Below are 20,787 nucleotides of genomic sequence, written 5' to 3' on the forward strand. Positions count from 1 at the left end.
TGTACTACTGTTTATCCTCTGAACTGTCAAGGATATTTGGGTTGTTTCCACTTTTCATCCATTACTAATAAAACCTCTATGAACAAGTATTTGCGTGAACACAATTTTTTCTTTCTCTTGGATAAATACTTAGGAATGGGATGGATACTATAAACATATTTTTAACTTCATGAGAAACTGCTGAACTGTTTTGCAGAATGCTAGTTTATTTCTTTTTCACAGCATTGAGGGTTCACTATGGGTAGGAGTGGCATCGGGTAGGGTTGAGTAGTTCAGATAAGACACAGTAGGACTCACAAATCTTAAATACCTGTTATTACAGAAAAAAATTTAGTTTGTTCTTGTAAGTCTGTGGCCCACAGCAACTCATAATCTGGTTGTGCTAATTTTATAAGAAACTTAATGGAGTCTTCTGCGGTCAATAATCAACAGCACAATCATAAGATTGGTTGTTTATTTAAACATGTAATAAAAATTTTGCTCTTGAAATGGAGAGAAATAAAGTGTTTTTTTTTTTTAAAGAGAGAGTGATAGAGGGAGAGAGAGAGAATTTTTAATATTTATTTTTTAGTTCTCGGCGGACACAACATCTTTGTTGGTATGTGGTGCTGAGGATCAAACCCGGGCCGCACGCATGCCAGGCGAGCGCGCTACCGCTTGAGCCACATCCCCAGCCCAAGAAATAAAGTGTTTTAAGTGTATTGGAAACAGGGTTTTATGAATGCTATATACAAAACATGCAGGTTTTCATTTTGTTGTAGTTATTGAAAATTGAGTTCTACATTAAAAAGGGTAAAGATGTCCCCCAAGGGGCTGGGGCTACATATTTCAGTGGTAGAGCACCTGCCTCGCACATGGGAGACTCTGGGTTCAATTTTCCGCACCATATAAAAATAAAGATATCGTGTCCATCTACAACTAAAAAAAAAAAACAAAGATGTCCCGCAAATCACTGTATTTTCACACGCTGCTGTACATATAATCTGTCCCATATATACAAACAACAAACAGTACCAGGTGTTCTAGGATGGGAAACTGCACTTTCCCACCCCAGAAGGCAGCTCTTGGTACAGCGCGCACGGTTGTACGTCTACATGGCCAAAGTTCAGTTGGTGCCGGGCATGCGCAGCCGGCCGATTGGACGCCGGCCTTGGCGGAGGGGCGGGACTAGATTCGGCGTCTTTCCTTCCAACCGCAGCTTGTGGCAGCGCCATTTTGAATGTGCGGCTGCCGCGGGCGTTAGTTCGGTAGGCAGGGCTGCGGGCTCGGGCTTCGAGCAGTTTCCTTACTTTCTCTGCTTCGTTTCCATAGATACATGTAGAGACGTATACATACATACATCTAGGCCTGTATCCGGTGTTTGAGGCGAACTCCTTAAGATGATGTTAAGAGGAAACCTGAAGCAAGTGCGCATTGAGAAAAACCCGGCCCGTCTCCGCGCGCTTGAAACCGCAGCCGGCGAGAACGAGCCGGTGGCCGCGGCGGCCATGGCGCTGGCGCTGGCGGGAGAGCAGGCACCGCCTGCCCCAGGGCCCCCGGAGGACCACCCGGAGGAAGAGATGGGGTTCACCATTGACATCAAGAGTTTCCTAAAGCCGGGTGAGAAGACGTACACTCAGCGTTGCCGCCTCTTTGTAGGGAATCTGCCCACCGACATCACCGAGGAGGATTTCAAGAGACTCTTCGAGCGCTACGGCGAGCCCAGCGAGGTCTTCATCAACCGGGACCGTGGCTTCGGCTTCATCCGCTTGGTGAGTCTCGGGCCGCCGGCCCAAGGGAACAAAAGGGCGGTGGGATGTCCGCGGGGCTTCGCTTGTCCAGAACGGCCTCTCTGTGGATTGTGACCGCCCGGGTACCCTGCTCGGTGTGGTGGCCTCTGCTTCGCGCCGGTTGGGCTTTGCAGGCCTACTGTCGCGCGCTAGATCGTTACGGTCAACCCTGCCTGAACGGGTAGCCTCCGGTACCTGGGGGATCCGGGTCGCGGGGACCGACGGCGTTTTCGGGTGACAGTTCTTCGAGGCACAAATATGTTGTGAAGAAAATGTATTTGGAACGGAAGCTTCGGTTTGGCCAGAAATTTGGGTTTGAAGGAACAAACGACTTGCTTCTTAAAGACTTACCCCAAACATCCCTTTGCCTTCAACAAGCCCTGCACGCATTTTACAGCAAACCCCGTTAATACTCACCTCAGTGCAGCCCTCTCTTTACCTTACCCTTGCAGGTGCCTAAACTCTGTACTCGAGTATCACTGTTCCACCTGCAGTGATTGGGTAGTATTGAATTGTATTCTAATATTGTTTTTCCACCCGACTTTTGGAGGTTCCTGTGTTTTGGTGGGGGAGGTCGGCCAATATACTACATTATAGTTGACTTATTTGTCCTGCAGTAGGACTTGCCCCCTTTAAATCTAAATTTTGAAAAATTTTCCGATAACATGCAAAAATTGTGCCTCCTTCTTATTCTAAAACGCTTTGACAGTTTGCACTCAGGACAAAGTATTTGTTTTTATTAGGTTTTCCTTTGTTTTGTGGTGAGTTCATCAGTTGCAGTCATACAGCATTATTGTCATTCATATTTAGATACTGTTTTTTCTTCAATCAAAATCTTTTTTAGGAGACATTTTACACATAAGACTTTTTCCTGTTATCTTTCTAGTTAGACCCTCACTCTAATATTCATTGCAGTTTATGGAAGCTGTCTTATTGGAACTTGAACTTTCAAAATCGATTTCTCTTCATATGTGGACAAAGTAAAACTTAATATGTAGAGAAAATTTATTGTATTCTTAAATACTTAAGTGGCTCCAAGAGAAGATAATTAGTTACAAGATATTAATAAAAAACAATATTTCCTTGGAATTCAAGTAAATAATCAGTACATTTTGAACATATATGTATCTTTTGTACAGTAGAGAAGCAGCCTGTCACTTGGTAAAATTCTTAATGTAAATGCAGAAGTTTGGAGATGTAGCTCAGTAGAGCACTTGCCTAGCATGCCAGAGGCCTTGAGTTCCATCCCCAGCATCACAAGATAAAAAAACGAAGTACTGTAAGCAACTTTTGATAAACTTTCCAAAAGGATTTTATGTAATATTTTCGTGATCCTTAGTCTCTTGCTTGCAGTGTCTTATTCTGAGGTTAATATTTTGGAAGGAGGAAGAATGGAAGGACTACATTTCCCTGTTTTGAAAGCCTTTACAGGACCAATAAATATTTTGACATTGGAAAATCTTTTTGTTTCTTTTTTTAACTTTTTTTTAACTTTTAGTTGTAGATGGACACAATACCTTTGTTTTATTTTTTATTTTTGTAGTGTTGAGGATTGAACCCAGTGCCCCACATATGCAAGGCAAGTGCACTACCAACTGAGTCACAATCCCAGCCCTTCTTTTTGTTGCTTATCTTTTATCTTATTAATAATAGACAATTCCTTCTTTCCTTCCTTCCTTCCTTCCTTCCTTCCTTCCTTCCATCAGCACTGCCCAGTAGAACTTTCTGCAATGATATAAAGGCTGTTATATATCTGTACTGTCCAAAAGAGTTGTCACTAGCCACGTGTGACTGTTGAGCACTTGAATGAGGCTAGGAGGGCTGGGTAGTGCAGTTTGAATGGTACTGGAAATTGAACCCAGGGGCACTTTACCACTAAGCTATATCCCTATCTCATTTTTAATTTTGATTTTTTTAATGAACTTAATATTTTTTATTATTATGATTATTATTTTTTTTTTTTTAGTTTTCGGCGGACACAACATCTTTGTTTGTATGTGGTGCTGAGGATTGAACACTGGGCCGCATGCATGCCAGGCGAGCACGCTACCCCTTGAGCCACATCCCCAGCCCCCATTTTTAATTTTGAGACCTGGTCTCACTGAATTGATTAGGGCCTCTCTATAATTGTTGAGGCTGGCTTTGAACTTGTGATCTTCCTGCCTCGGCCTCCTCAGTTGCTGGGATTACAGGCCTATTCCACTGTCCTGGCTCTTAATTTAAATAGCCAAGTATGGCTAGTGTATGGGCCAGCACAGTTTATTCAATGTACTTTTAGTACTGTTCATTTTTAAAAAAATCTGGGATTAGGAGGTGAGAAGGGTTGCTGTTGACTGCTCTTTTGGAATATACTCCTCCAAACATAGCACACTAATTTTTTTTGCATACAATTAGTAAAGTTTTGTCTGTTGGAAGCTAGGATTTAGTTTATAGAATTTGACTTTATAGATAGCTTTACAGTTTAATGTGAATTCTGTTTGTAAGATGTAAATTTAAAAGGTTTATTTCTGAACTATTATTTTTTCTACTTAGAAAAATCATGTAATGTATACTAGATCTGAATAAACATATATGACATAGTGGCTTTTTAAAATAAGGGTGTAATTTTTTTTAAGCATATAAAGCAAGGTTTATTAAAAAAGGGGTAACAGACTTCTCCTGGGAGGAAGAAGGGGGCCATAGCTGGTATCCTGGTATCCCCAAGGGTTTAATAACTGGTTTGTTTCTTGAAATAATTTATTCAGTAACTAATCTTTAAATTACAAATCAACTAGTAGTTGTAGTATTCCAATTCGTAGAAGAAAACATTTTCTGATATGGCATAGGGTCAGCATTGCTAGTATTGAGTGGTGGAGAAACAATTTGTTTCTTACACATATGGTCCTAATCCAAATTGTTAGCATATGGTACATTAGAGATGAAATAGATTGTTTTAGACATATTTTATTGTGGAATTTTAGATTTTGGTTATTTATTGATAATTTTAGACTGGATAGATCTGAAAAGTTGTACATTTGTTTTTTAAAGTTATACATTTTAAAGTTAGTTTTTTGTTTCTTTTTTTTTTGCACATTTTAAAGTTAGTTTTTTGTTTCTTTTTTTTCCATAAAGTGTTGGGACTTTTCAATTACCTCGCCCTAAACTCTATAGTGATGCTCTAACACAGCCTGGTTGAAGAAGGCAACTGAAGTTAGTTTGATTTACCTAAAACTGGTATTAGTTTGGCCTGAACTTTTGTTTTTATCCTAATAAAACAGATTTATCAAATGGTGGTTCTTGACTAGTATGTTTATTTATTTAAATTTATTTTTTAGTTTTCAGCAGACACAACATCTTTGTTTGTATGTGGTGCTGAGGATGGAACCCAGCGTCCATCGCATGCCAGGCGATCACACTACCACTTGAGCCACATCCCCAGCCCAGACTAGTATCTTTAGATCTCTTCCTGGACTAAGCAGAGGCTGCTTAAATTGTTTCCCCCGCAATACGTGCTAGCCTTGGTGACCTTATACCTCCTCAAGTAATCTCACCATATCTATTAGCTGAGAATCAGTTAGATGTGTGAATACTAGGGCCCCAACCCAGATCTACTGAATCAGGAAGTTCTGGGAGTGGGGCCCAAATATCTTGTTTTAAATAGCCCTCTGTGTTATTCTGATGCTTGTCAGGTTTAAGAAGCCAACTTTTCTAGGAAACCACTTAAAGTTAAAAATCAACTGAATTTACTTTTAGTCAGTCATTAGGTACTTAGCCCCCATCTGCCTCTTTTTTTTTTTTAGTTATGAAATGATAGATGTTAATATTATAGATTTGTTATATAGAATGTACTTTGTATAATTTTAAGTCATATTGTATTTCAGGAAAGTGTGAGAGTGGTAGTCTTTCTTTTTCTTTTTCTCTTTTTTTTTTAAATTTTTTTGGTGGTACTGGGGATTGGACCCAGGACCTTGTGATGTTAGGCGAGCCCTTTTTCTTTAAATTTATTTTTTTATTTTTATTGGGGATTGAACCCAGGGGCACTTTGCCACTGAGCTGTATCCCCAACCTTTTTTATTTTGACAAGGTTTCATTAAGTTAGTGAGGATCTTACTAAGTTGCTGAGGCTTGCCTCAAACTTTTGATCCTCTTACCTCATCTTCTGGAGTTCCTGGGATTACAGGCATTGCCAAGGTGCCTGGCTCAGGAGAACTCTTATTTTTTCTGTGTGTGTGTGTGTGTGTGAGAGAGAGAGAGAGAGAGAGAAGACACAAGGACTGGGAATTAAACTCAGGGGTGTCCTGCCATTAAGCTATATCCCCAGTCCTTTTTATTTGTTATTTTGAGACAGGTTTGCCTAAATTGCCTAGGCTGGCCTAAAACTTGAAATCCTCTTGTTTCTGCCTTTCAGGTAGCTGGCATTATATGTGTGTGCCACTGTGTCTCTGTTAGACTTCTGTTGTTGTTGTTTTTTGTTTTTTTAAAGAGAGAGGTGAGAGAGAGACAGAATTTTTTTTTTTAATATTTATTTTTTAGTTTTCAGCTGACACAACATCTTTGTTGGTATGTGGTGCTGAGGATCGAACCCGGGCCGCACGCATGCCAGGCGAGCGCGCTACCACTTGAGCCACATCCCCAGCCCCTGTTGTTGTTTTTTTAATATTTATTTATTTTTAAAATATTTTTTTTTTAGTTGTTGATAAACCTTTATTTATTTATAAACGGTGCTGAGAATCGAACTCAGTGCCTCACACATACCTGGCAAGTGCGCTACCACTGATCCACAGCCCCAGCTCCTAATATTTATTTTTTAGTTGTAGTTAGACACAATACCTTTATTTATTTTTATGTGGTGCTGAGGAATGAATGAACCAGGACCTCTCATGTGCTAGGCAAACACTCTACTGCTGAGCCACAACACCAGGCCTGTTCATTAGACTTCTAATGATAGTACAACATCTTTTCTCTCTAGTATACTTCCTAAAAGATGATTATTATTAACTTGGTGCAATTTTTCTTTTGGTACTGGAGCATAAGCCAGGGGTACGGGGCACTTTACTACTGAATTACACCCCCAGTCCTTTTTTTTTTTTTTTTAAGAGAGAGAGAGAAAATTTTAATATTTATTTTTTTTTTAATTTTCAGCAGACACAACATCTTTGTATGTGGTGCTGAGGATCGAACCCGTGCGAGTGCGCTACCACTTGAGCCCACATCCCCAGCCTACTCCCCGTCCTTTTAATTTTTTTTGAGATAGGGTTGTCTCCCTAAATTGCGAAGACTAGTCTCAAATTTGTTGTCTTCCTGCCTCAGACTCCAAAGTATCTGGATGCCTGGCATACTTTGTGTAATTTTTCCATAAAAATCAAATTATATGGCACACATTCATTGTGATTTGATATTTTAATTTAATGTTATCTTTAACATCTTTTTATGTTGTTAGATTTTCTTTCTCTCTATGGTAAATGGGGATTGAACCCAGGGGCATTCTACCACTGAGTGATGTCCCAAGTCTCAAAATAAAACCTGGCCTTGAATTTGAGATCCTCCTGCCTCAGCCTCCCAAACTGCTAGAATTAACTGGTATGCACCACTGCTCTCGTTGTTATTTCATCAACTTTCTGTTGATTGAGGTCTATTTCTGGTTTGCACCAATGAATTAATTGCCTTCTACTTGTATAACTTAAAACTCCTATAGTGGGGATTTTTAAGCAACTAGTAAATAGTAATAGAAAAATTCATGTGCTTTGGAAAGAGTCCGGAAATAGAAAGCATTGGATTATAGTTTGAACAGTCCTAGAGCAGTCATTTAGAATCTTGTGGTAGCCATTTGCAACTTTGTGATTCCTTATATTCCATCAAGACCCTTTGGTTTTAGAAAGTAGTTGTACCATCTCTACCTAGGTACTGTCTATGCCCTATGCCCTGATTTTGATCTGCTTTCTGTTTTTACATATTTCTTAGAATGTCTGTAATCTTGGCTCAATCTTCTTTCAAATAGCATTGTGCCCTTGGTACTTTGCAATGTTGTATTTTTGTTCTTTTTTCTTTTCTTCCTCTAATTTTTTTTTTGTACCAGGGATTTAATCAGGGTTAAGTGGGCGCTTAACCACTGAACCACATCCCTGACTCTTTATTTTTGAGAGATGGTCTCATTAGTTGCTTAGGGCCTTGCTAAGTTGCTGAGGATGACATTGAACTAGTGATCTTCCTTCTTCAGCCTCTTAATTGCTGGCATTACAGGCATGCACCACTGCACCTTGTCTTTCATGCTGTTGCAGTATATTTGAGTTGTTTCTGGGTTTACATGATTATGAATAAAGCCACTATAAAAATTATGCATAGATTTTTCAATGAACATACAGTTTTATTTCCCTTCACTAAATGGCGGTGAGTGGGCTTTCAGGTTATATGGTTATGTGTATTTTTAAATTCATATTGAAACTTTACTAAAGTGGCTATCTACTTTTTTCTTTTTTTTTTTTTTTGGTACTGGGGATTGAATCCAGGGTCCTTAACCACTGAACCACATCCCAGCCCTTTTTAATTTTTATTTTATTTATTTTAAAGTTTTCTGTTTTTTTCGTTGTTGACTAACCTTTATTTTATTTATATGTGGTACTGAGAATTGAACACAGTACCTCCACCACTGAATTACAGCCCTAGCCCCTTGTTTTTTTATTTTTGAGGCAGGGTCTTGCTAAATTGCTAAGAACCTTGCTAAGTTGCTGAGGCTGGCCTAAAATTTGAGATCCTCCTGCTTCAGCCTCCTGAGCTGCTGGGATTACAGGCCTTCTAGCAGCTGCTATCCAGTTTTTCAATGCTACCAGCAATTGCTGATTGTTCTCCATCCTCCTCAACACATAGTGTTGTCTTCTACAAAATTTGTCATGTTAAATAAGTGTATTGTGATATCTCATTGTGGCTTAAATTTGTATTCCTCTAATGCCTGATGATGTTGAATATCTTTTTGTTTATTAACCCTATCCATTCTCTTTGGTGAAGTGAATGTTCAAGTCTTACTCATTTGACAATCAGTTGTTTTCTTATTAATGTGTTTTAAAAATCATTGTTACAATTTCTTTTTTTTATATCTATTTTTTAGTTTTAAGTGGTTATAATATCTTTATTTTTATGTGGTGTTGAGGATCGAACCCAGTGCTTCACAAATGCTAAGTGAGCACTCTACCACTTGAGCCACAACCCCAGCCCCAAATTTCTTTTTTATTTTATTTTATTTTATTTTATTTTTTTTTAAGATGAATATTTTTTTTAAAGAGAGAGAGAGAGAGGAGAGAGAGAGAGAGAGAGAGAGAGAGAATTTTTAATATTTATTTTTTTTTAGTTCTCGGCGGACACAACATCTTTGTTGGTATGTGGTGCTGAGGATCGAACCCGGGCCGCACGCATGCCAGGCGAGCGCGCTACCGCTTGAGCCACATCCCCATCCCAAATTTCTTTTTTATATAAATGTTTTGCAAATATTTTCTTTCCATTTAAAAAAATGGAAAGGAACCTCTCCCTTTCCCTCTCCCTCTCCTTCTCCTTCTCTCTCCTTTCTCTCCCTCCCTTCTCCCTCCCTTCAGTTTATACAAAGGTGGGAAGCAGCATTATGGTAGATTTGTGGAAATTGTGAATTCTGTATAGGTTCAAATGAGCACCTGTGATCTTGAGCAGGTTACTTAACCTCTGTAGGTCTGTTTCTCTATGTAAAATGGGTACAGAAAAAATACTTACTTTATAAGTTTTTGAGGATAATGAAAGCAATGTATACACGTATATATACACATGCACACACTAACTGATTGACTGACTTTGTGGGGGTGGCAGGGAGGTTCTGGGAATCAAATCCAAGGCCTCACACTTGCCACACAAGCACTTTATGTGTGTATATGTATTTTTTAAAACATGATTATTGGGGCTGGGGATGTGGCTCAAGCGGTAGCGCGCTCGCCTGGCATGCGTGCGGCCCGGGTTCGATCCTCAGCACCACATACAAACAAAGATGTTGTGTCCGCCAAAAACTAAAAAATAAATATTAAAAAAATTCTCTCTCTCTCTCTCTCGCTCTCTCTCTCTTAAAAAAACATGATTATTATTATTATTATTATTTTAGTTCTCAATGGACCTTTATTTTATTTATTTATATGCGGTGCTAAGAATCGAACCTAGTACCTCATATATGCTAGGCAGGTGCTCTACCATTGAGCCACCCCCTCAGCTCTTATATATGTATTAATAAGGGATAAGGACTGGTTTGTAGTAACTACTTGATAGAAGTTATACTTTATTTTTCTGAGTCATGAAATCTTTGTTCTCATTTTAACTACTTAATTTTTTTTTTTAAAGAGAGAGTGAGAGAGGGAGAGAAAGAAAGAGAGAGAATTTTAATATTTATTTTTTAGTTATCGGCGGACACAACATCGTTGTTTGTATGTGGTGCTGAGAATCGAACCTGGGCCGCACGCATGCCGGGCGAGCGCGCTACCGCTTGAGCCACATCCCCAGCCCCAAACTACTTAATTTTAATTGATTTTTACAGATACTTGATTTTTACAGAGAGGTAATTAATTGATTTTTATGGTATACATTTAGAACACTGTTTCTCAAGTAAGATAGTTTTTCTTCTCAAGGATATTTGACAATATCTGAAGACATTTTTGGTTGTCACAACTGGGGGGAGTGGTTCTACTGGAATCTGGTGAGTACAGGTCAGGAATGCTGATAAACAGCCTATAGGCAAAGTACAGTCCCCTATAATAAGAATTATCCAATCCATAATATTAATGTTGAGGCTGAGAAAACTGTTTTAAAACCATTTAAAACATGGAAAGTATAAACTTTTTTTCTTGTTGCTAGGGTTTGAATCCAGGCCCTCATGCTTACTAAGTACACATTCTATCACTGAGTTACACACTCTAATCCCTTTAAAATTTTTTTCTTTTTCCCCAGTGCTGGGGATTGAACCCAGAATCTCGTGCCTTCAGGGAAAGCAGTCTTATTACTGAGCTACATCTCTAGCCCCCAAAGGTGCAAATCTTAAATCTACTGGTAGGTGAATCTTGACTTGTACACCTGTTGAACTCCGTCTGCTAGAAAGTATAGAACGTGGCCTGGTGCAATGGTGTACATCAGTAATCCCACTGACTTGGGAGGCTGAGGCAAGAGGATCACTAGTTCAATGTCAGCCTGAGCACCTTAGCAAAGTCCTAAGCAACTTAGTGAGATCTTTTCTCTAATTAAAAAAATATAAAAAGGTTTAGGGTTGTGGCTTTGTAGTTAAGCGCCCCTGGTTTCAATCTCTGGTGCCATCAAAAAAAAAAAAAAAAAAAAAAAGAAGGAAAGAAAAACATACAAGTATTTTATGAAGACAGTAACTTCTAGCTTTTGAGACCATTTTAGAGATTGAATGAAAAAAGCATATCTTTATGACATTTACCAGTTTGTTATCTATTATCTTAGATACCTGTGTTCTACACCTACTTATTTATGGCCCTGTAGATCCAGCCTTTCTCACTAATATTAGGCAAGCATTCTATCACTAAATTACACCCATACCCCTATTCTACACCAACTTTGAATTCTCCAAATCAAGGAAGTTCTGTTATCTTGTGTTTTCAGTAATGAGCATTTTTTTTCTAATTTAAAAGTGCTTAGGGGGGCTGGGGATGTGGCTCAAGCGGTAGAGCGCTCACCTGGCATGCGTGCCATCCTCAGCACCACATACAAACAAAGATGTTGTGTCCGCCGAAAACTAAAAAATAAATATTAAAATTCTCTCTCTCTCTTTCTCCCTCTCTCCCTCCCTCTCTCACTCTCTCTTAAAAAATAAAAAAATAAAAGTGCTCAGGGAGCTGGGGTAGTGGCTCAGAGGAAGCGTGCTTGCCTTGCATATGTGAGGCACTGGGTTCGATCCTCAGCACCACATACAAATAAAACAAAGGTATGTTGTGTCCACCTACAACTAAAAAATAAATGTTAAAAAAATACCTATAAAAAAAGTGCTTAGGCACACTTGTTTGTACAATAGATTTATTACAGCCCATGAATGTGTGTGTTTGCTTCTCTCCGTATGATAGTGAAAAATGTGTAGCTGATGAAGGAGGTGTAGTTAATAAGACCTAATAGTAACTTTTACAGGTAATATAAAAAAAGTAGAAATAAAAAGAAAAGGAATTTGTCGAGGAGAGGTGGGAGGCTTTGAAATAACAATATCAAAAACATTGAGGGCACAGGCTGGGGTTGTGTCTCTGGTAGAGCACTTGCCTAGCATGTGTGAAGCACTGGGTTTGATTCCCAGCACTGCAAATAAATAAATAAAATAAAGGTCCATCAACAACTAAAAAAATAAAAAAACTGAGGGCATAGAGAATTATTCTTTCTATGATAGTTCATAGTAAATGGCACTTGGTCTCAAAAAGTAATTATTTGTTTAATATATGTAGGAAGTTTTTTTTTTTTTTTAACAATATCTTTTTTTTGATGGTGGAGTTACTGGGAATTGAACTCAGGCACTTGACCACTGAGCCACATCCCCAGCCCTCTTTGTATTTTATTCAGAGACAGGGTCTCACTGAGTTGCCCAGCACCTTGCTATTGGTGAGGCTGGCTTTTAACAATATCGTTTTTTTATTCTTACCAGCAGTGCACAATGATCACAAGTTTTTCTTTCTTTCTTTTTTTTTTTTTAGTTGTTTGATTAACCTTTATTTTATTTATTTGTTTATATGTGGTGCCGAGAATTGAACCCAGTGCTTCACACATGCTAGGCAAGTGCTCTTCCACTGAGCCACACCCCTGCTCAATGTAGGAGATATTTAAAAGATACTGCTTTGAGTATTTTACAACTGTTCATTTATTTATGAGTAATTAATCTTTATATAATGATGTTACTGGGGACTGAACCCAGGGGCACTTTATCACAGGTCCATCCCCAGCCCTTTTTATTTTAAGACAAGGTCTCACTAAGTTGCTTAGGACCTTGCTAAGTTGCTGAGGCTGACCTTTAACTTGTGATCCTCTTGCCTCAGCCTCCTCCAGCCTCACTTCTGGAGCTGCTGGGATTATAGGCATGTACCACCATGCCTGGCTATATAATGACCTTTAACAGGACAGTGGGTTGGGATTTTTTACTTAGGGTGCACAATGGTCTTTGAATAACTAATAAAAAGCAAGTGATAAGAAAGTAAAAGGAAAATCAAAGTAACCCTATCAGCCATTTCCTAAAATTACCTAGTTTTCCTTAGAAGCAAGCCACTGTTTTAAATTTTTTTGTTACTATCATCTTTAAAAATGATTTTTCCTCTTATAAAGGAATCCAGAACATTGGCTGAAATTGCAAAAGCAGAGCTGGATGGCACCATTTTGAAGAGTAGACCTCTCCGAATTCGTTTTGCTACACATGGAGCAGCCCTAACGGTCAAGAACCTTTCTCCAGTTGTTTCCAATGAGCTTCTAGAACAAGCATTTTCCCAGTTTGGTCCAGTAGAGAAAGCTGTTGTGGTTGTGGATGATCGTGGTAGAGCTACAGGAAAAGGTTTTGTAGAATTTGCAGCAAAACCTCCTGCACGAAAGGCTCTGGAAAGATGTGGTGATGGGGCGTTCTTGCTAACAACGTAAGTTTTAAATATCTCGTCCTTCTTTTGTCCAGTTACATATGGTCTTCTCTCTGTTCTGGAATTCTGTCTTCCTTTACAATTCATACTGTCTTGGCATATGGTAAGTAGGTATTGAATGAATTATTGATGAATGTGAAAAAGGAATTTTTATGTATTGCTCACTAGGACTTATGAATCATATAAAACAATCCTTTAAGAAATTTTAGCTTTTATTGAGGTATAATTTGAGCCAAATAAGTTTTAACAAATGTTTATAACCATGTAACTACCACTATAATCAAGATATGGAACATTTCCATTGTCCCCCAAAAGTTACATCGTGCCCCTTTGTACTTACTCTCTACTACTTACCCCTGCCCTAAGTAGATATTAATCTTTTTATTACCACAGATAAGTTTAGTCTTTATTAATAGAAATCATGTAGCATGTACTCTTTTGTGTCTGGTTTCTCTTGCTTAGTGTGTTTGTGAGATTTCATCCTTATCAATGTGTGTATAGTATTTTATAGCTGAATTATGTTCTGTTTTATGACCATATCTAGTTGTCCAGTGACTTATGGGTTGGTGTTTGGCCAACTGTTGTGAATAAAGCCACTATGAATATTTGTGTACAAGTCTTCTTTTGAACATTATGCTTTCATGTGGCTTAGGTATATACTTAGGGGTAAGTTGCTATATGTTCATTTTCCTAAAAAAACTGTTAAAACTAACTGGGTGTGGTGGTGCCTGCCTATAATCCCAGTGGTTTGGGAGTCCAAGGCAAGAGGATCTCAAGTTTGAAGTCAGCCTCAGCAATTTAGCGAGGCCCTAAGCAACTTAGTGAGACCCTATCACAAAATAAAAGAAGGGCGAGGAATATAGCTCAGTGGTTAAGTGCCCCTGAGTTCAGTCCCCTGGTACTCCTCTAGAATCCCCAAAATAAAAAACAAACTGACAAAACTGTTTTCCAAGGTGTTTGAATCCCCACCAGCCAAAAATGAGAGGCCCTGGCATTTTTAGTTTCTCTCTCTTTTTTTTTTTTGATAGTAGGGATTGAAGGTTGCTTTACCATTGAGCTACATTCCTAGTCCTTTTTAAATTTTTTTAACATCTTTAAAAAATTTTTGAGACAAGGTCTTGCTAAATTACTGAGAGTCTTCTTGCTATCCTTCTGCCTCTTTCAGTCTCTGGGCATTTTTAATCTTAGATATTCTAGTGAATATAGTAGTATCTCATTGTGTTTAAAATTTTATTTTCCTGATGGCTAACGCTAAGCATCTTTTTTATATGCTTTTTGGCAAGTTATATATCCATGAAGTATCTGAAATGTTTTGGCCATTTTCTAATTGAGTGATTTGTCTTTTTACTAAATTATCTATTTTAGGTACATGTCTGTGGGAGGCCAACCTTATGGGTGACTGAGTTATACTCCCCGGCTGGGTGCTGAGGTGCTCAGTCACAGAAATGGGTGTGTCTTGCTGTAGCCCCATGGGTGAAGCTATGCTCACCTGTTCCTTTGTAATATAACCCCTTGCCCTGTTTAGGATAGAATCTTCCATGGAAGTGCCTTGTGTGTGTCCCCTTCTCTTACTGTGTCCTTCGGTGTGGCCTACCCAGATGTCAGTCAGCCTGCTGACAGTGGACATCATGAAGATACTCAGCCCCCTGAAACCTGACCCCTTGCCTCATTTGAATAGCTTCCCTCAATAAAAGGGGTCAGCATGTGCTCGCTCTCTCTCTTTCTGAGGACCCTTAAGGTCAGAGGAGCTGTCACAGCGACCCCAAAGAAAAAGGTATTTGTGTCTCTTATGTGGTTATTTCGTGCATCCCAGTTAGCCCAGTTTAACTGGAGTGACCCCTGAGCCTTTTAGTCGTGAGAACAGAAACCCAGCACATGTCTATATTATGAATATGTCTCTTTCCTTTTTTTTTTTTTTTTGTACTGGAGATTGAATCTAGGCTTTCATGTGTCCTAGGCAAGTGATCTACCACTGAGCCTCATTCCTGAGCCCTGTGGCTTGCTTTTTAATTTTCTTAACGTGATTTCCAAAGAGCAGAAGTTTTTGTATTTTGTGAAGTACAGTTGAAAAGGTTATAGTTGCATTTTTCTTATTTGCATTTTTGTCAAAATTGGAAATCGGGGGGAAGAAAAGGTCTGGGGGTGTTGCTCAGTAGTAGAGTACTTACCTGGCATGCCTGAATCTATTTTCCTTTCTGTTCTGTTTATCACTGTATCTGCTCTAAAGCTACTTAGTTAATTACCTAATTTATTTTAAGCTTTGAGAAATTAGAGAGTGTAAATCATCTAACTTTTCTTTTGAAACTGGGGATTGAACTCTTAGCATTCTGCTGCTGAGCTACATCCCTAGCCCTTTTTATTATTTTATTTTAAGACACGGTCTCTTTACATTGCCCAGGCTGGCTTGGAGCTTGTGATTCTCCTCATTCAGCCACTTGAGTAACTGGGATTACAGATGTAAGCCCACCCGTGTCCAATCAACTTCACTCTTTTTTCAAAGCTGTTCTATGACGGATTCTTTGTTTTTTAAATTTAGCTTATTTTAATTTTTTTTGGTACTGGGGATTGAACCCAGAAGCTCTTCACCACTGAGCTATATTCCTAGCACTTAATTGTTTTTTATTTTGAGATAAGATCTCACTAAATTGCTTGGGGCCTCACTAAATTTCTAAGGGTGACCTCAAATTAGGGATTGTCTTGCCTCAGAGCTTCCTGTACCACTGGGATTGTGGGTATGTGCACACCTGGCAGATTTTTGTATTTCTTTATCATGTGGTGCGGTCAGCCATCGGTTGTGAAATATTCAAATATTTTAGGGTGTGGGAAATTGAATTTAAAATAATATTTCTTTGGTCTTTAGAGGTTTGGATATTTGTAAAACATTTTTCACTCTGTTTTTTACTGTTTAGCACTCATGCTAAAATTGAAATTCATAGTAGTTCTGCTGCTTTACAACACAGCCAGCTTGTTCTGGTATCAGCCTCTGGTCTTACTGTTTTTGCTTGGAGAACTTTCTTCCCTTACTGGGATAAACCTCATTTTCGTGTTTTTTTTTGGTACCAGGAACTGAACTCAGGGGCGCTTAACCACTGAGCCACATCCCCACTCTTTTTTGTATTATACTTAAAGATAGTTTCACAGAGTTGCTCAGGGCCTTGCTAAATTGCTGAGGCTGGTTTTGAACTTGTGATTCTTCTGCCTCAGCCTTCAGAGTCTGTGGGATTAGAGGCGTGTGCCACTGCGCCTGGCTCCATTTTTTTCCTACTTTGCTAAAATTAATTCTCTTTACAGAAGAGGCTGGCCTTGAAATTGACATTCTCCTGTCTCAGCCTCCCAAATTGCTGGGATTACTAGAATGTGAAACTGGCCAGCTCATCCTATTTTAAAGTAACCATCCTCTGTACAATCACTTAGGATTCACTCCTCATTTTAGTTCTCTTCATAGTGCCCATGCTTTAATTTTATGTCTTTCTTTTTTAATATTTATTTTTTAATTGTAGCTGGACACAGTATCTTTATTTTTTATGTGGTGCTGAGGATCGAACTCAGGGCCTCACATGTGCTGTGTGAGTGCTGTACTGCTGAGCCACAATGCCAGCCTCTAATTTGTATGTCTTTCTCTGCAAATAGAATGTAAGCTCCATGAAGGCAGGGGTTTGTTTTGTTCCAATTCTATAATCCCAGCACCTGTGTTGTGTTTCATTTTAATTTTATTTTGCAGTGTGGGAACAACACCTATACTCTAATGATACCTGGTCACATAGTAGGCTTGTGGTAATTATTTCATGAATGAATGAAGGAATGGGCAAGACATTTCTTAAAATGGGAGAAGCATGTGATTTGTATTTTTTTCTATTGCAAGCTTTGATGAATTGGTGTTTTTTAAAGTGATAGAAAATTGGTGTTTTTTAAAGTGATATTTACACTGGTAAATATTTAACAAGTTCTCATAAGTAGCTTTTAAATATTTTAAAGAACAGTTTTTTTTGGGGGGAGGTGGGGTACCAGGGATTGAATCCAGGGGCACTCTGCCACTGAGCCTCATCTCCAGCTGTTTTGTATTTTATTTAGAAGGGTCTCACTGAGTTGCTTAGTGCCTTGCAGTTGCTGAGGCTGGCTTTGAGCCTGCGATCCTCCTGTCTCAGCCTCCTGAGCTGCTGGGATTATAGGTGTGTGCCATCGCACTCAACTTGGAAGAATGGTTTTGAGGGAATTGGCAAGGTGTTGAACATTTTATTATCAGAGATATTTCATAATCATGGTTTCTTGGATTTTTGCTGTAATACTGGTTATTATTTGTCCTATTTTTCATGTGAAAAAATTGACCCAGAAATGTAAAGTTATATGCTTAAAGTTGTATAGCAGTTAGTTGTAGTAAGTTGAATTATAGCTGTAATAAGTTTAGTCTGGTATCAGGTCCCTTGCTTTTTATGTTGTGGGGTGATTGATGCTGCCTACAGATTCTCTTTGCTTAGAAGCTTTGCATCTCAAGAGAATTCAGAATGCTCTTCTCTTCTGCTGTTTGCATGGTAGTGCCAGCTAAAATATGTGGTGGAGAGGAAGTCTTTTGACTGTCTTGTCTAAACTGCAGTCCCTCTGTTATTCTCATTCTTATTCTAATTTTTTTTTTTTTTTTTTTTTGGACACTGGAGAGCACTCGGCCACTAAGCCACTTCCCCAGCCTTATTTTGTATTTTATTTAGAGACAGGGTCTCACTGAGTTGCTTAGTGCCTCACCCTTGCTGAGGCTGGCTTTGAACGCAAGGTCCTCCCGTCTCAGCCTCTGAAGCCACTGTGATTACAGATGTGCGCCACTGTGCCTGGCCTTGTTCTAGTTTTGTGGTAAGGATTAAACCTAAGCTCTTGTGCATAATAGGCAAATGCTCTACTACTGAGCATACCTCTAATCCTCCTGTTATTTTCTTTTTTTTAATATATTTTTTATTTGTAATTAGACACAATACCTTTATTTATTTATTTTTATGTGGTGCTGAGAATCACACCCAGTGCCTCGAATGTGCTAGACAAGTGCTACTGCTGAGTCACAATCCCAGACCCTTTCCTGTTACTGTCTATGACAGCATTCTAGTTTGTTCCATTCTAGCTCATAATTTGAGGAGTATTATCTTTTTTCTTAGTCTGAAGATTTTAGGGACTGTTTTGTTTAGCTTTGTTTGTAGTCTTGGTTCATATGAGGCAATCAAATGTTTATTGACTGATAGCTGCATTACTTCTGAAAGTCTTTTGAGTAAATTGCTCAGGAGTGATACCATAGGGGCTTACAATCTAAATATTTTTCCCCCCATTACTGGGGATCAAACCCAGAGCCTTTCACGTGCTAGGCAAGTGTTCTACTACTGAGCTACATCTCCAACCCTGTAAATATCTTGTAAGATCAAAATTTTTCTTGAAAATATCTTCAGAGGCAGTTGGCATACTGAACATCTGTAATTCCAGCTACTTGGGAGGCTGAGGCAGGAGGATTACAAGTTTGAGGCCAGGCTGGGCAACTTTGTGAGACCCTGTCTCAAAAATAAAAAGGACTGGGGATATTGCTTAGTGGTAGAATGTCTCTGGGTTCAATTCTTATTATCAAGAAGAAAAAAAAAAGAAGAAAGGAAAATCTTTAAATTTGCCATAAAATGCTACATATTATACATGGTGTTGGATAAACAACATAATATACTGTACAAAAGTATGTATAAATTACATTCTTATGCTATTTTGAAATTACAAAAGAGGCAAAAAAAAGTGAGAAAGGGAAAATTAAAAACCTATATATAATAGTGCTATGCCTGCATCTTTATTTTTTGGTATTGAAGATTTAACCCGGGGACATATTACTCCTGAGCTATAAATGCAGCTGTCTGTCTGTCTATATATCTGTCCATCTGGTAGAGAGATTGAACCCAGGGATGCTTAACCACATTCCCAGCCCTTTTTACTTTTTATTTTGAGAGAGGGTATCACTAAATTGCTAAGGCTGGCCTTGAACTTGGTGATTCTCATGCCTGAGCCTCCTGAGTTGCCTGGGATTACAGGCATACAGCCCTTTTAATTTTGAAACAGGGTCATGCTATGTTGCCCAGACTGGCCTTGAACTTGGCAGTTCTCTTGACTCAGCCTCCTGAGTAGCTGATAATACAGGCTCATGCCACCATGCACAGCTATCATTTTAGTTCTGATTTCTTCTAATGGTTTTGGACAAATATAAATTAATAGAGAATTGATGATCAGTTAAAATGCATTTACTGTGGATTGTTATGTAGTTATTTCCCAAAGGGAATTATTACATAATAGTGGAAGTATATATTATGATGTTCAATAGTTTTTGTTATTTATTTTTAGATTTGGTGCTGCTGACCATGAAACCTGGGGCCTCATGTATGCTGTGCAAGTTTATTGCCACGAACTACATCACTGGCCCAATAAGAGTTTTGTTGATTTTGGTACTGGGAATTGAACCCAAGGATGCTTTACCATTGACTATATCTCTATTCCTTTTTGTTTTTTATTTTGAAACAGGCTTTACTAAATTACTTGAATTTAGGATCCTTCTGTGTCAGCTTCTACTAATTTTATTAGTCACTGGGATTATTGGTGTTTACCATCACTCCTGGCAAATAGTTTTTTGTTTGTTTGGCTTTTTTTGGGGGGGGGATACCTTGGATTGAACTCGGGGGGCACTCAACCACTGAACCACATGTCCTCACTGAGTTGCTTAGTGCCTTGCTAATGGCTGAGGCTGGCTTTGAACTCTGCCTCTTGAGCCACTGGGATTACAGGCATGTGCCACTGCACCCAGCCTTGTTTGTGTTTTTAAAGGGAGGATATATCATACAGACAGAAAGTGGATCAGGGCAAGGGAAATAGAGAAATGACTGCTAATTACGTTCAGGTTTTCTTTTCTCGGTGATGAAAATCTTAAGGAATTAGATTGTGGTGATGGTTGCATGTAAATTACTGAGTTGTATGCTTTAAAAGAGTATATTTTGAACTTGTTTTAATTCTTTTCTGAATTTTAATGGTGTTTAAGTTTTGTAGTGTGTCCACAAAATTTCAAACAAAACTAAACAAATTACAACTCTGTTGATTATGATAGGGCATTCTACTATGCACAGATGTTATTTATCAACTGCTTGGTTTTTTTCATCTCTTTGCAGTGTGGGGATTAAACCAAAGAATTCTTGCATGTTCATTTTTTGCTTATTTTTCTATAAAGCAATTTATCAAGAAAAAATTAAAAATGGAAGTATAGATATTTCTTATAGATACATATATCTATAAGACTAGATATATGCTGTTTTCAAATATTATGCTAAATAGAAAAAAGACTGGAAATAAAAGTGTGAAAATGACAGTAGAAGTTATATTTGGTTAGTGTGTTTACAGGTGTATCATGAGGACTCCAAGAATACCTCCAGATT

General features: G+C 38.5%; 1 protein-coding gene across 4 annotated transcripts in view; it reads left to right on the forward strand.

Moving 5' to 3' along the window:
- Window positions 1–1,184: 1,184 nt before the first annotated feature.
- PSPC1 (paraspeckle component 1) overlaps window positions 1,185–20,787 on the forward strand; it is a 96,071-nt gene continuing 76,468 nt past the window's right edge. For 2 of the 4 annotated variants that reach the window (XR_014021699.1, XR_014021700.1), the window contains exons 1-2: window positions 1,185–1,751; window positions 13,059–13,360. Coding sequence is in view for 1 of the 4 variants with exons in the window: in XM_081292222.1 (XP_081148348.1) it covers window positions 1,380–1,751; window positions 13,059–13,360 (674 nt within the window). In the remaining 3 variants the exon portion in view is untranslated. The remainder of the gene's footprint in view (window positions 1,752–13,058; window positions 13,361–20,787) is intronic. The other 2 variants (XM_081292222.1, XM_081292223.1) reach the window with 2 other exon arrangements.

This window comes from Spermophilus citellus (assembly GCF_964194105.1).
Source record: "Spermophilus citellus genome assembly, chromosome: 1".
Lineage (NCBI taxonomy): Eukaryota > Metazoa > Chordata > Mammalia > Rodentia > Sciuridae > Spermophilus > Spermophilus citellus.